The sequence below is a fragment of the Manacus vitellinus genome, unplaced genomic scaffold (assembly GCF_001715985.3).
Source record: "Manacus vitellinus isolate BGI_N305 unplaced genomic scaffold, ASM171598v3 scaffold_0_pilon, whole genome shotgun sequence".
Taxonomy (NCBI): domain Eukaryota; kingdom Metazoa; phylum Chordata; class Aves; order Passeriformes; family Pipridae; genus Manacus; species Manacus vitellinus.
The window spans coordinates 37425235-37440487 of NW_021938789.1; the positions used below are offsets into that span (position 1 = coordinate 37425235).

At 36.2% G+C, this 15253-nt stretch overlaps 1 protein-coding gene across 1 annotated transcript; it reads right to left on the reverse strand.

Annotated features, from left to right (window-relative positions):
• Positions 1-441: 441 nt before the first annotated feature.
• Positions 442-14042, reverse strand: GUCY1A1 (guanylate cyclase 1 soluble subunit alpha 1). Its single transcript, XM_008933146.2, has 8 exons — positions 13631-14042; positions 11868-11929; positions 10255-10313; positions 8540-9249; positions 6565-7050; positions 5935-6078; positions 3601-3755; positions 442-1444 (listed from the first exon to the last, which is right to left on the reverse strand). The coding sequence occupies exons 1-8, from the start codon at positions 13877-13879 to the stop codon at positions 1243-1245; spliced, it is 2067 nt and encodes a 688-aa protein (XP_008931394.1). The 5' UTR covers positions 13880-14042; the 3' UTR covers positions 442-1242.
• Between the last annotated feature and the right edge of the window lie 1211 nt (positions 14043-15253).

Genomic DNA, 15253 nt, shown 5'->3' on the forward strand with positions numbered 1-15253 from the left:
CCGCAGTTGGGATTAAACTGTACAGCACAGAGGAATTTCCGGGCAGATGGATCTGCTACTTAGAGATCAGACAGAATCCTAAATGCACAACTCTTAACTAACTCTATTCTGCCAGAACCAGAGGCAGACCCTTTAGAGTTCTTCATTCATTTTCCATCATCCACAACAAAAAAGCTTGTACTGTAGTAATATTAATCTTTGTATATATGTTCCTATGTTTTAAAGCATTTCTGCTCACTTGAAGATTCTCCTGGCAAGTTTAAAGTGAGCATATGATAGGCCATTCCATAACATGTCATACCCCACATTGCATCCTTGAATAAGGATCATAGCTTTAAGCTGGTGTGCTTCTGTTCCATTTTATACAGTCTAACTGGAATTTCTTTTCTAAGCAAACATTCCAAATCATGTTTTATTATACTTCTGTTAAAACATTTCAAATTTAAATGACAACAAGAAGAAAACATTTATTGCTGTAATACATAATAACAAGGGGATATTTTTATTTTTAAGTATTTTAAAAACCCTAAGAACTAAAATAGTTTGATGATTACAGACTTTAGTATGTGATTATACAGTGTTTTAATCTATATTAATTTTATACACAAAATAAAGTTCATGAAACAGTAAGCGGCAACTCTGCTATGCATGTTTATTAGCTACAATTAGCAGCCTGATCCAGAAAATGCTGAGCACCCTCATAATTTGACTCCAGTCAGTGTGAGAAGATGGTCAGCAACTTCTAGGATGGGGCCCAAGTGATGCACTGGGAGGATTATGTGATAGCAATGACACTATTTTAATGGACATTTTCTTATGGAATCTCTAAGAAAATACATTTTAATAGTCATTGATAAGCACCAGCTCACAACACTGCATGTGGCTGCATCACTTGCACATTACATTTCCTGACAAACTGCATATACAATACATCTAGAATTCTCAGTACAGAGAGAACTGAGTTATTACGTAGCACTAACAAATTACCACAAGGAAAATACAGTTTATAGTAGCATTTCCAACTGTGAAGCTGCAACATTACTTTAGTGACTATGTTCCTTATGCAAAGGAAAAATAAAAAGTAGTCAGTGACATACTTCCTGAAATTTTAATACTGGCTTTCAGGTGTTAACGATCTAAAGTGCTTGCATGTTTCATACAGTTTTAAAAATTTTCAATTTATACAAAAAAAAAAAATCCAAATATTTATAAATTTATTCTATACATTTCTGAATGTACAATTTAGTCTATTCCTGTTTCCTCACCCAAAAAATTGGCATTGCCATCTCCCAAATCTCTCTTTTGAAACCAAGTCTGTGAGTTTGTTCCTTGAATATAAGCATCCAGAAAATAGCAAATTCCAGGGATATCACTGGGAAAATTTGGTGGAAGCTCTTCTCTTGAGCGGGGTGTGAACACAAATCCTGGATATTCCTTTAACAACCTAGAACAAAAATTAATCATCTTGATTAGAAATGAATCAGTTGCTATTAAGTGCAGACATTAAATAATTCTTTATGTATGGCAGGGCAGAATCCAAATTAATCTTTATACGTTATTTACTGAAAATATAAAAAGATACTGTTTATTTGGTAACCTATAAACTTGTGCATCAGTGCAAGTAGAAGTATCACCTCTTTTTTTGTCTTGTCAATGTTTTGCATGTAGGAGCTATGTTTGTTGTAAATATTTTCAAAGATGGTTTAGTGCTGAAAGCTAGCTCACATCTGCACATCAAAGGCACCATAATTAATGTTTCAAAGAATGAAATACTGTAAAACTTATTAATTAAACTATTCAGATCCTTCTACCAATTCTAATATTTTTGCTTTTTCACAGGTTGAGACAGAGATTGCTAATTTGCAGGATAAATATTGATAACTGGTATCTAAACTTTTAAACAATTACTGCAATATACCGGAGTTGTTCAAGATGCCATAATGTTATCAATATGTGTTTAGAATTGGTGAATGAATCAAAAGAAAAAAACACCAAATAAAAAGAACATCTTCATCACTCAGGAAAAAAAAGAAACACAACTATAATAACAACAGTTTACCTGTTAATCAAATTGCCTACTTTCTAGGCACTCAGAGATTTATATTTTTTTCAACAGTACACTAATTTCAAATATTCTCTGGAGATGAATACACGGGCATGCAGAAACCTACTTCCACCACCAGTTATAGGCAAGTCTTGTGTGGACAAAGTGTCCAATGGTTTTAAAAAAAGACCATAGTCAGTATTATTTAAAATGATTTTACATACAGAGATGGAAAAACAGTCACTGTGGGCCAGCACTGTTCTTCTGACATACATAAGCACTGGCAATGCTAATGCTATCTCTGTGGTTTTAGAGTGCATAATCAAAAAGGTTACTTTTTGTGTGCTCTAATACCTGTGCTACTTTTTCTAAATCACCTATACAAGATAATCTAAAGCTTGGCACCCTGTATGGCACACAGCACATGCTGCAGGGGATGTCAGGATCCTGTGCCAAATTCTCTGTCTGACGTTGGACACAGAATCTTGCCACAAGGCATTATCAGATACATGGCAGTGAGTACAAGCTGTGTAGAAACAACAGACTACAGCCCAGGCTACACTTGGGGTAGCTGAGCTTCCTTAAAATGTAGAAAATAATTTATAATATTTCTGGTTACTTTACCCAGCCAGCCATATCACTTTTGTGTTAGTAGATTCACTCTCTACAGTACATTCTGATAAAACTTTTGGCCACTCTGGAAGAAACAATAATCTCTGTCAGACCAGTGGCATAAAATTCAGATCTGGATCTGGAGTTCAGATGTCGACTGTTGTTACCATCACATTCAAAACAGTTTCCTATTGTCTTGCCGGGCATCTATAAGACATTATTACTTGGCCATGAACATGTTGCAAGGTGATTTTGAAGTACAATTAAACAGATAATACAAAGAGAGTGTTAGGTTTAAAGGACAAAGGAAAGATGCTGTATTTCCCATGGGAGAGTCTGCTAGCTGTCTGCATAACCACAGAGTTCACATTACTAAAAATATATGAGTGGATAAATGGTACAGCCTTAAGTTCCATACTAAAAGTGTTAAACTGAATTGGTGATCAAGACCTGTATAAACTAAACACCGGCATGGTTGACTCATTGCAACCTAATAATTCATCTTTCCTAACCAAAAGGGAATGACAATGTGTAGAGTGATGTTTAACAGTTCTTCAGTGAGGTTGTTACTTTCAAGGGCATCTGCAGCCAGTTTGGCATCCAGTTCACAGTGAAAGCTCAAAGAAGAGCAAACTATATGAGAGAAGAAGGAAAAAAAAGCAACACATATACAGCTTCAGGGTAAAAAGCAAAATTGGTCCAGACAGTCCATTTATTTTAAATGTAAGATCTGAAAAATAAGTATCAGCTGTTCTGTTTCACATTTTTTCTTGCTACTGCTGGTTGAATTCTGCCTACTAATAACTGCGGTGCATTCATGAGCAGTCAGATAAAATAGAAAAAGGAAAATAAATAGCAGTGCTTCAGGGAAATAAAAAAGAAAAAGAAGATAATGGACTACTACAGCAAGTAGGTGCACATTTTACATATATCAGGCACTGTACCTGTAAGTTGTTGGGCTGACATTTATTTTTCTAGGTATACTGCAAGATTCAAACTTATTGGCAAGGGTTACATTATTTCCAAAAAGGCAGTAACGAGGCATTTTTACCCCAACAACTCCAGCAAAGACAGATCCGGAATGAAGGCCAATACGCATCTTTAAGTAAAAGACAGAAAACAGCATTATTAGGTAAAACAGGATGGGTAAGATCAGTTTTATAAATTCTTCCTCTATTAAAAAAAAAATATAATGAGCTACTAATATACATTGATTTAGCACAGTCTCCTTAAAATATCTGTATTCTGGTCATCACTGCTCATGGAGAGGGAACTAGCTGAAGTTTATCTTGCATTGCATTTTTAGTAAGTAATCCTTCTGTATCAAAATATGCCCATGAACTGCTGGTCTCTGTGGCAGTAAATTGGTCTAGAAGCATCAGCAGGATGGCACTTGGACACTTTCTGGGAGGAATTACATGACACAATGTAAGACTGCTGACAGTTCATGAAGAGTACTTGCTTTGCTGTTCAGGTCAGAAGACAAGTCTTAGGGAATTGCAAAGACAGTATATCCTGCAGTTCCAACTGAACTCTGTTGACAAGGTCACACATAGATTAAATCCCAGTCCCAGATTACTGAATTTTCATAATTCAGTTAAAGAATCATTTAGGTTAGAAAAGACCTCAAACATCATAAAGTCCAACAAGTAACTGAGCACTGCCAAGTCTGCTAAACCACGTTTCTAAGGACCACATCTACATATCCTTTAAATGTGCAGATGGCGACTCCAAGGATGGTGACTCCACCACTTCCCTGGGCAGTCTGTTCCAATGCAACCCTTTTCATTAAGAATGTTTTCCTAATATCCAATCTCAAAACCTTCTCTGGCAACACTTGAGGCCAATTCCTGTTGTTCTGTTACCTGGGAGAAGAGACTGACCCCCAACTCATTCCAGCCTCCTTTTGGGTAGTTGTGGAGAGCAATAAGGTCACCCCTGAGCCTCCTTTTCTCCAGACTAAACACTCCCAGCTTCCTCAGCTGTTCCTCATAAGACTTGTGCTCCAGAACCTTCACCAGCTCCATTACCATTCTCTGGACACACTCCAGCACCTCAATGTCTTTCCTGTAGTGAGAGGCCCTAAACTGAACACAGGATTCAAGGTGCAGCCTAACCAGTGCTGAGAACGGGGGGACAATCACTGCCCTCATCCTGCTGGCCACACTATTGCTGATACAGGCCAGGATGACATTGGCCTTCTTGGCCATGAGGGCACACTGCTGGCTCATGTTCAGCTGCGTGTCAATCCAGCGATCAACACTCCCGCCCAACTTGGTGTTGCCTGTGAAGTGACTGAAGGATGCACTTGATCTCTTCATCCAGGTCACTGATAAAGATATTAAATAGAGCTGGCCCCAAAACAGTCCTGGGGAACCAACAGCAGTTGCAATATTTTGATATCTCTTTTTTTTAACTCATACTCAGATTTTTGACTTTTACTCAGCTGGTGCTGCTTTCTGTGAGGTTTTTTGGTGGGTTTTTTTGGAGGTGTGTTCTTTTTCTCATGTGCATTATACATATGTAGGCATGTTTTCTTCAGAATAGCATTCTGACACAATAATGGCATGATGTCAACAAGCTTGCATGTCTACTATGTGTGCTACTCTTTTCATATCAAGAGAATATCATATCATTATGAAGAAGTTGCAATTTCTAATTTTGAGTGTTAAAGCAGAAAAACCTGCAACAAAAGCAAAATCCACCCACAGAGCAAAGATGGCTGAATTCCTCACTGAAAGGAAGCCATAAATATAACTACCATTGAATCTAACAGTTGCTTTGACAGCATTAACACCATTATCTTATGGTAGTCGTTCAGTATCTGACCATAAAACAAGAACTGCAATGGAATCATTTAAGATATCTGGATTACTACAATCAGAATATGTCTTTAGTCATTCCTATTCATAGATGCTACGTCAAAAGACATAGATGTCTAATTTTGAGAGAGGATTAGTAATTTCTTTAGAAAACAGAATATTCCATGCCACTGACAAATTTCTTGCTACTGAGACAAAAACTGTAGCATGTCAGATTGTACATACTGGCTTCACTGCTTCACTGCATTAAAGTCTTTTGGGTTAATTTTCAGATCTCTGTTTCACCTGTACCTCACCACAAAACTCTCATTCACAGAATTAAAAAAGTCATTTGATTCCCCAAATTGTCTGAGTTGATGCAATGACGTGACATTTCCTTGAGTCAAAACCCCTAAAAGCAATTAAACAAACAAAAATGCCCATTTTAACCATATAAAATACAATAAAATATATGACCTTGATAGGCTCTCCATGGGGAGACACCACCTCATCTGACAGTTCCATCATCTTCAGGGCCATCAGTGCTATTTGAACAGCATGTGTTTCACTTTCTTTGTGTAAGCCTCCAGCAACACAGTAGGCATCTCCAATAGTCTCAACCTAAAAGAGGCATATTTGTACCTTACTGTTAGACTGTGTGATACATATAAAAGAATAGTCTGACTTCAGTAAGAATTGTAGCTACATATTAACCAAGTTTTATTTTTCATGCAAACTTATCCTGGACAAATCCTTCATTATCATGCAAAAGGAAAAAACTGCACAACTTATATTTATTGCTGGGCATAATTCTAAAATATTTTTCCTTGCTCATCTACTGTCAGGCACCCATAGCTATATTTATTCCAGATTCACAGCACTGTCATTGAAATTAAATTTTAAAATTAAAGTTTTGATGGGTTTCTCTCTTGGCTGCATGAACAGCTGTTTATATTGATTTTTTGTTGGGGTTTTTTTGTGATTTATCTGTCATTTAAAAATGGTTTATGGCAAAATGATTATTGGACCTCTATTATCCTCTGTCCTACTTAGTCTTAATTTCCTTTCCTGCCCCAGAATCCCACAGAAAAGCAATGAATTGTGTACCTTGTAGACATCTAGCTCTCCACATTGGTAATCAAAGCGAGTATAAAGCTCATTAAGCATGGTGATAACCTGCATAGGTGAGCATTGGGAACAGATGGCAGTGAATCCAACTATATCAGAAAAAAGCATTGTGACATTATTAAATTTCTTGGCTTGTACAACTTGTCCCTGCCACAGCTGCTGAGCAACCTCTCCAGGAAAAATTGAAAACAGGAGATCTACAGTCTTCTTCTTCTCTTCTTCGAGTGCTTGATGGGCCTGCTCAAGGGTTGCTTTTAGCTTTCCTAACCTCTTCTTCAGTCCATCCTGGGCTCTGGCCTGCTCTCCTATCAGAACAACATCTCTCAATGCATTGTGAATGGGAATATCTGAGAGGTACAATCCACGTCCTGTAAAATCTTCTAGTCTATCCACACAAGGAGATCCCAAGAATAGAATGGCACTGGATTCAAAAATATAGATCATCTGGCCTTTAAGATCCATTACCTGAAACAGTTAAAGAAACAAGAATTCATGAGAAACATGCATGGCAATGGTCTAGAAACAAGAAGTTTTAGAGGAAATACATTTTGCTGAAATGTAAGAAAATCAAGACTGGTCCATAGTCCTTACATTTGCATGCAGTTGCTTAAGAGACAACATGGGGTGCTGAATCATAGAGCCATCAAATAAGTTCACTTTTATTGAGTCTTCTGGTACAAAAGTTAGACCCCAACTTAAGGATAAACACCTAATTATGTTTGAGTATCAGTATCAGTTTTAGCTTAGGAGAAAAAGAAAAATGAAAATAATGAAATTTTGTGCATTTTCATCTTTTCATAAAATGTTACTGATTAGAGTGGCCTATGAATTTCTACTAATAACTCTAGTTCGTGCACTTTCCTCTGTAAGATAAAAGGAAAAAATCTGCTTCAGTTTTATCATAGGATATGCAGTACTCAGTGCAATTTAAAACTAAAGTCAGAAATGGAAGAAATGTTCCATTTTAATGATCGAAAAAAATATATTTTGTATTAAGTGGTTTTATGTTCTTTTTGTAATCAGTTGTGTAATATGCAAGGTGCTGCAGAGCTTAGCTTAACACTGCTTTGAAAGACCACTATTCTAATAACATATTCTAATTCTAATTCCTTGTTAATGGTCGTTTGCATATGCAATTACATGCAAAAGCCAAGCTAAGTCTACTACCCCTTGAAATTTTCTAGTGCAGAAATGGATCTGAGATGAAGTAGCTACATTTTTTAAAAGTAGCTACATTAATAAATGAGTGAAACTTTTTTCTGTTCTTCCCTTAAATTCTTGGAATGTTGAGTCTGAACTGGGAATTCATCCTGGACTGCCTCAGGTGTAAATATACTGGAATTCAGCTGGGACCAGGAATGAATAAAAACAGTCATTGAATACTCAGTGTTTTTTACTGTCCCAGGTCACTTGTCACAGACCCAACTTCAGCAAAGATAGTAAGTAATCCCATCAGCTGAAACTAAGGGGAACCTTTGGTGGTTGCATCTGATGAAAACATCAGAATATAAAAGATATCAAAATGCCAAAGATACCAAAGGCTGAATGATCAAAGGAAACATCTACTTCTTTTCCCCAAATCCTAGAGCTGTTGTTTCCAAATGATTCAGGGGCACTTTGTTAAAGGTTTCCCTGACACTCTCTTTGTATTGGAGATGTCCTTATTCTCAGAAGCATGGCATATCACTGGCTTTACCTCAATATTTCAAATTATTTCAAAAAAATCAAGTTAGCATTCAGATTTTACTTGGTAAAAGTCCTAAAGCAGAGTTTTGACTGAAATTGGCTTCAGAATCTGAATAACATTTGAGTACCCTAAATAAATTATTATTATGCAGTTTTAGTAGATATTTGGAGGTAGAAATTGCAAAATGCACCATGTTTTTTGGATATTTTAACTCCATCTGAAGAAAACAAATCCCTCACAGAAGTAATAGCAGTAAAGAGCTCTTACCATGGATGGTTTCATATCAGTATTGTCCCATCTTCTAACTCGTACAGTAAACTGCATATTTAGCATTGTCATTATTCCACTAAAAGTGCAGCTTACTTTGGGGGTAAGAATTTCAAAATATTCTTCAAAATTGGGCTTAGCTTGAAATTCTCTCCTGGTCAAAAGTCTTCTTATCCCATTTCCAATTTGAAGAACTGACATATCCTTGTCAAACATAAAATGAAATGGGAAGGTCTTACAGAACACAGAGGCAGGAATCACAAGTGAAGACTGTGGTTTACAGGGAGATAAGGAAGGCTTTGCACTTTTGACTTTTATAGAGTACAGCAAATAAGGCTGATTAGCAAATTCAGTGCAGTCATTATGGAAACAAGGAGGCATGAGCATCACTTCCACCTCAGTTTCATACAAAATATGAGCTGCTGCTTTAATGATACCAGACAGAATAAGACTTGTGATTTTCTTAGGAAAGAAATAATACACATTTAAGAAGTCCTGATCTTTCTCCAGGCATAATATGGAGGCATCTTCAAGTCTGTCCTTTTTTCCTGCTTCTTGGCTGTGGCCACTCTGTTTCAGCAGGGTAGTGAAACTGTTCAAAAAGTCCTTAAGGGTCCCTCCAATAACCCCTAATATGTGTTCATCCTCTTCATAGCATATTTTAAACAGCTCTTCACCGAGAGATTCCCGTAGAGACTCCACGGGAACACCTGCATGGAACCACATTTTAGTCAGAAATGCATTCATCATTCTGAATCAAAGGCTAACCTCCACATTTTTTTATCCTAGGCCAAAACAAATTAGCAATATCCTTCCCTGATCCATCATTGACACCTGAGGGCATTCTTATTTAGGAGTCCTGGAAACAGGACCTGGAAACAGGGAGGCAATTGGTTGTAGTTTAAAAACATCCAGGATCAGATGTTCTTTGAAGAGATGTAAACAAAATGAATACACACTTTGGCACAAGATTTAACTCAACTCCCTTAGATTCATATAAAGCAGTAAAATAAGAATTTTAAAAATTAACACAAGAATAAAATAGTATATGCAGATATAAGTACTATGCCTGATACATTAAATGACTCTAGGAATATTCCAGAGCACTAAGGCCAATTGGCACAGAATGGCTCACATCTTTGCTAGTAAATTGGTTTTAACAGGATAACTGGATGCAAAGTGACTGTTGGGAATGTTCCAATTCCCCAGATGTTACTGGGAATCATTTGGAAAACTGTTGTCTGTCACAGACCAACTGTGTATGGAAGACCATATTTCAGTTCCTGGAAGTGTTAATTTACTATTACAGATGTAGCCAGAGTTACGTATTTAAAATTACAGCAGTTCTCTTCTGACACACTACAGTCCTTCAGAAGATGAAAAGGATCAAACAGTTTTTCATTAGTATAAAACTGTAACTTATTACTAATTCATAATTCCTTCCGGATGTTGGATCTTAGGGGTGGATGATTCTATGACAGCTCAGACTCAAGAAACTTGTCTTTTTAGCCCAAATTTTGATTTTAGTTGTAGAGATCAGAGTTTCACAGACATCACAGAGATCACAGATGCTGCCTCTGTTTTGGCAGCATCACCACAACCCTTACATGGAAGAAATTATTTCTTAGTAACAAGACTAATTTATATAGAATATATTCTTTTATATATAGGGCATATATAATCTATTTCTCTACTATTAAACAAGTTTACATTACCTGCTGCATTAGCATGATCACTGATAATTTTTTCAAAATCTTCACTATCCCCAGTTATTCTGTAAAGATCATAAAAATACAAATAAAATCCCTAAAAATGTAAGATAAGCATAGTAAAAACAGTAAGTACAGAAGTTACCTACCTTGTGTTTAATGTGTACAGACCAAGTTTTGCTGATCAAATAGGAAGTTTTTAATTAATTAAAAATGGGGTCCTGGTAGGATCTTAGATTATCCTTTGGTGAATCAAAGTTTTGGTGGTCTGAGCTCAAATTATGGATTGAGGCCACATTCTCTTGCCTGTCATTGCAACAGTCCTGTTTTTTATTTGGTTTGTGTTTTTTTCTTGAAGTTATAACTATATTTCATAATGTGTTGTGTAATACAATTGGAATTTATATTCAAGCATTTTTTGGAATTACGTTGCATTAAATTAAAAAGAGGTGAGAAGGTATTTCTGCTTTGAGAGGAAATGCCAATAACAATTATGAATTTCAAAATTATTTTTTCACAGATAGTAATCCAGATTTTTGACACAAAACTGCAGACCTCTGAGTTCTCTGAGGACAATAAACATCAACCTGTTTGTTGAATGTCTGACTCAAAATTATGAGAAGGACATGTAGCATAGATTAACCTCCATATAACAATAAATCCCCGATCCAAGCTTTCGGAATTTCTTCACTTCTTCGGAAATAAAATAGATATGCAAAAGCAATACAGACATTTAGATTTGTTTTACATTTGCATTATTACTTCATTAAGAATATCATAGTAATTTTTTGTTTTAAACCAATACTCCAGGAAGAAACATATAATTAGAGATAGGGCAAACATTCATAGCAATAAGCCAGTCAGCAATTCCAATGCACATCTGACCAGCTGTCTTTGGTTCAGCCAATGTATGTAAAGTGCTTTAAAAATATCAAGTATAATTTAAAAAAAGACACATTGAAATTATCTATTCTTATCATGGTGAGCAACAGTGTAGTTTCCAACTTCAATTTTTTTCTTCACTTGGAAAAGAGATTTATCTTGAGTGGCTTATTTTTTCACATGCATTCAATAAATTGAATATTCAGTGTATCGTGAGATGCTAATAAATTCTCACTCCCTACAAGGCTCAAACAGAAACCAGAAGCCAAGTGAGCTTAGGAAAACATATGTCAGTATCTGGAGCATATGATTGGTCACTGTATCAGAAGCCAAATTCTTTTGTATAATACTAATTGTTGGGATTCCTTGGGATCTTAGAAACACTGAGCTAGACCCATACACAACCATATCTATCTTTCCATCTATGCCCAAGCAGTCTCTGAATTCCTCCAAAACACTTGCTCATTTTAAACAAAGTCCTTGCCTGTTTCTCTGTACAAATGGCTAAACTTGCCCATTAAGTCAACTTTGTGAGTGATATAAATATTTGTGAATATTTTAAAATAAAATAAATCATTACTAACTTACATTACATGAAATGTTACACAACAATTTGACAACATAATTGAAAACAGTTTCCAGAAGTCCTGATTCCCAGTCACCACATCAGTCCCTATGAGCTGTTTGAAAAATGTTTTTGCAGTGAAGTTAGTAACAAGCTCATCACACATACATACCTGGTGTCTTTTATTCTGTGTTTTGCAAGTGTTCTCTGAAGTGCAAGATTTAGCCTTTCAAACTGGGGAAAGAAATATGTATATTGATTGAAATGTCATTGCTGAAAATTTAATCATAAGAATAACATTTTTATACAGAGAAGAATTACTTCGCTGTCCTTGGGATGAACATCTTTTTTTAAGATGGTATTGCTATTAGAAACAGCATATCATTTCTGTGTTTGGGGTTTCCTTTATGTTGATGTCTTCAGCTCCAGTATCTCTATAATTAAGCTCCTAAGCTCATGGGCACCAGTGGTTGTGTATTTAAATATAGTGATGTTCATTATCTCCAGGTTTTCAGGTGGCAATAAAGACAGTGCTGCTAAGAAATAACTATAACTAACACAACTTTCTAATATTACACATCCCCCCAAAAAAACCCCACAGTACCATGGATTCAAAATGCAGAAAACAAGCAAAAACCATTTATGGAAAACTGAGATTAGGAAGATGCTTAGGTCTTGACCCCAAATCAGCAAGAGAACAAACTACTATACTTGGACAAAGTTCCAATGAATATGACTTGATCATAATATCTTTAACTTTGCCAAGCTTTTGTCACAGATGATGAACTAGCCTATCATGATTATATAATAGGCAGCTGCAAACATTTATACCACTCTTCAAAGAGAAAAAATATCAGTTACTTTGTTAAAAGTCCCACTAACTGTATACTAGAAAAGCAAAACAGCTATCATGACACCACAGAAACGGTGCTTTGCAAGTTTATTCATTCTTGGATTAAAAGTATTCTCCTTTATAAATTTAAAGATCAGTTCACAGGTTGAAAGGGATGGATTTCGTCTGTGTAAATGCAGCAGAGGTAAAAATAGATTTATCAAAAATTGATTATCTAGAGGTTTAGTGAATGGGTAATAGATATGAAGAGCTGCATAACCAGATCTGCAAACAGACTTAAGAAAACTCCAGCACTTTAAATAAGGTACACTGAATGTCCATAACGGAATTGTAATTAAATGAGTGTACAGAATTGCCCATTTGCCATTTGTAGTCCCAATATATATCAGTCAGTTCCTTCAACCTTCCACAGAATTTGAGGCAAGGCCAAGTGTTAAATGTTATGGAGCTGCATTTTTCATGTTCTTTTTACAGAGATAAACCATGGTATTCATCTCCACTCAAGCAAGCCTGCACTGTACCTGTTTTCATTTAAATTGAGCAGAGACATAAGAATATCTTTGTGGTAAACACAAATGATAGTTTTTAAAAATAGTATGACAGGAGGTTAGCATCATAGCAGATGGAAACAGCTATTTTAATTTTTTTGTGATAATGACTAATGCACTTAGCAGTATGGATTCAGTTAGGTGAATTGATGACATGACCCCATAATTTACATAATTAGGTAACAAGACAGAGTTTCTATAATTGTATCTCTATGTAAAAAAATGCTACAGATATAGACAGATTTAAAAGGAACAATTAAAAAGATAAGTGGAAGATTGCAAATATAAGGCAAATATATAGAGAAATACAGTGGAAGGAATGGTGTGCACAAAAGAGATTGTGGTAAATTATATCCAAAAGGAATGGAAGCAGATGAAATGAGGATTTAGACTATGAAGAACTACATAAGAACACAAGCTTTGAAATGAAAACAACTTTCTAAAGGCTTACAGATAAAGGCGGGCATAGAATGCTTTTTTAACATTTATAATTAAACACTATTAAAGTTTTATTGTTATGCAGTATCTATTTACCTCAGGAAAGATTAGTTTGCAGATGCTTTCAGTTAGTGTGTGCAGGTACACTCTACTTCGGCTCGTTTTCCTTTGTGGAAGGTTTGCTTGACCATCTTTTTCATGGACTTCTTTGCAGATGGGCAGTGCTGCTCTAGAACTGTCTTCTGTGCAGTCCTTGTCATGTTCCTCAGTAATGTGACCTTGAGTCAGTAAGGAGAAAGGACATTCCCCTGTGATCTTCAAGTCTTTCAGTTTTGTACAGAACATACTGTACGAAGTCTCTCTCTTGAGATTAAGAGTACTTGGCTTTGTACTTAAATAGTTCTCTTTTGTTTACTAGCAAGACCAGAAGATGCCAGAACAGTAAGTTGATAAGGCAACCACTGTGGAAGGTTATTGGTAGCTATAAATCATCGCAGGAAAAAATGTGTGCCCCTACAAAACAAAAAAAAGAAAAAATTATAAACATTTATTTTCTCTTCTAAATTCCCATGACATGCCAGTTTTATCATAAGTACATTAAAATAATGGCTTTTTGAGGACCTTGTTCAGGAAAGCACTTAATCTCATGTGCCCTTTCAAGCATGTAACCCCTACTGACTTCAATGCTTCAGGTAACTAGAGTTGCATGCACAGTTAAGTTCTTGGATGAATAGGGACTGGAGTGATTATGGCAGAGGACTTGTTTTATCTGATATATTTTTGGTCACATAGATGGATGAGGTTTCTGAAAGAGCAGAATTCTAATGAGAAAACCTTTTTAATTCTTCATAAGCAGCTATTAAAAACTACCTGATACAGTGCAATGAAACTCATTTGTTATGGATACTTTAATCTCATTTACTTGATGCTTGTAATCCTTTTTGTAATAGCGACACATATGACTAAAGTTAGTATGTGCACTTCAACAGTAAACCATCCAAAGCCAAAGGTTAGCATTTTGTGTAAAAACAACTGACTGGTGACAACTAACATCATGGGAATTTGACCACATAACTGAAGCTGTTGCTCGGAAACATCAAAGGATTTTTATGTTTTTTAAGGTGCTAACTTTTGAACACCATATTTAAAAAAAAGGCTGCACTTTTCATTTTAATAAGGGTTCCCTGTTTGTTACAGGGCCAAAGCCCAGCTAGAACTTAATTTGACTACTGCTGTAAAAGACAATAAAAATATTTTTACAAATATATCATCAACAAAAGGAGGGCTACGGAGAATCTCCATCCTTTGTTGGCTGCAGGAGAAAACATAGTGACAAAGGATGAGAAAAAGGCTGAGGTACTTAGTGCTTTCTTTGCTTCAGTCTTTAATAGCAAGAGCAGTTGTCCTCAGGGTACCAAGGCCCTGTGGTGGAAGACAGAGATAGAGAGCAGAATGATGCCCCCATAATCCAGGAGAAAGTGATCAGTGACCTGCTACACGACTTAGACACACACAGGTCCATGGGGCCTGATGGGATGCACCCAAGATTACTAAGAGAAGTGGCAGAAGAGCTCACCAAGCCATTTTCCATCATTTACCAGCAGCCAGGCAAACTTTACTAGGCTAACTGGGGAGGTCCCAGTTGATGGGACATTAGCTAAGGTAATGTCCATCCACGAGAAGAGTCAGAAGGAGAATGCAGCCTGTCAGCCTGACCTC

Coding starts and splice junctions, on each gene's coding strand:
- GUCY1A1 (XM_008933146.2), bottom strand. CDS start 13,879: ATGTTCTGTACAAAACTGAAAGACTTGAAGATCACAGGGGAATGTCCT. Junction 3,756..5,934: donor CCCATGGAGAGCCTATCAAG/GTCATATATTTT, acceptor TTTTACTTAAAG/ATGCGTATTGGCCTTCATTC. Junction 1,445..3,600: donor GTCAGCCCAACAACTTACAG/GTACAGTGCCTG, acceptor TTTTTGTTCTAG/GTTGTTAAAGGAATATCCAG.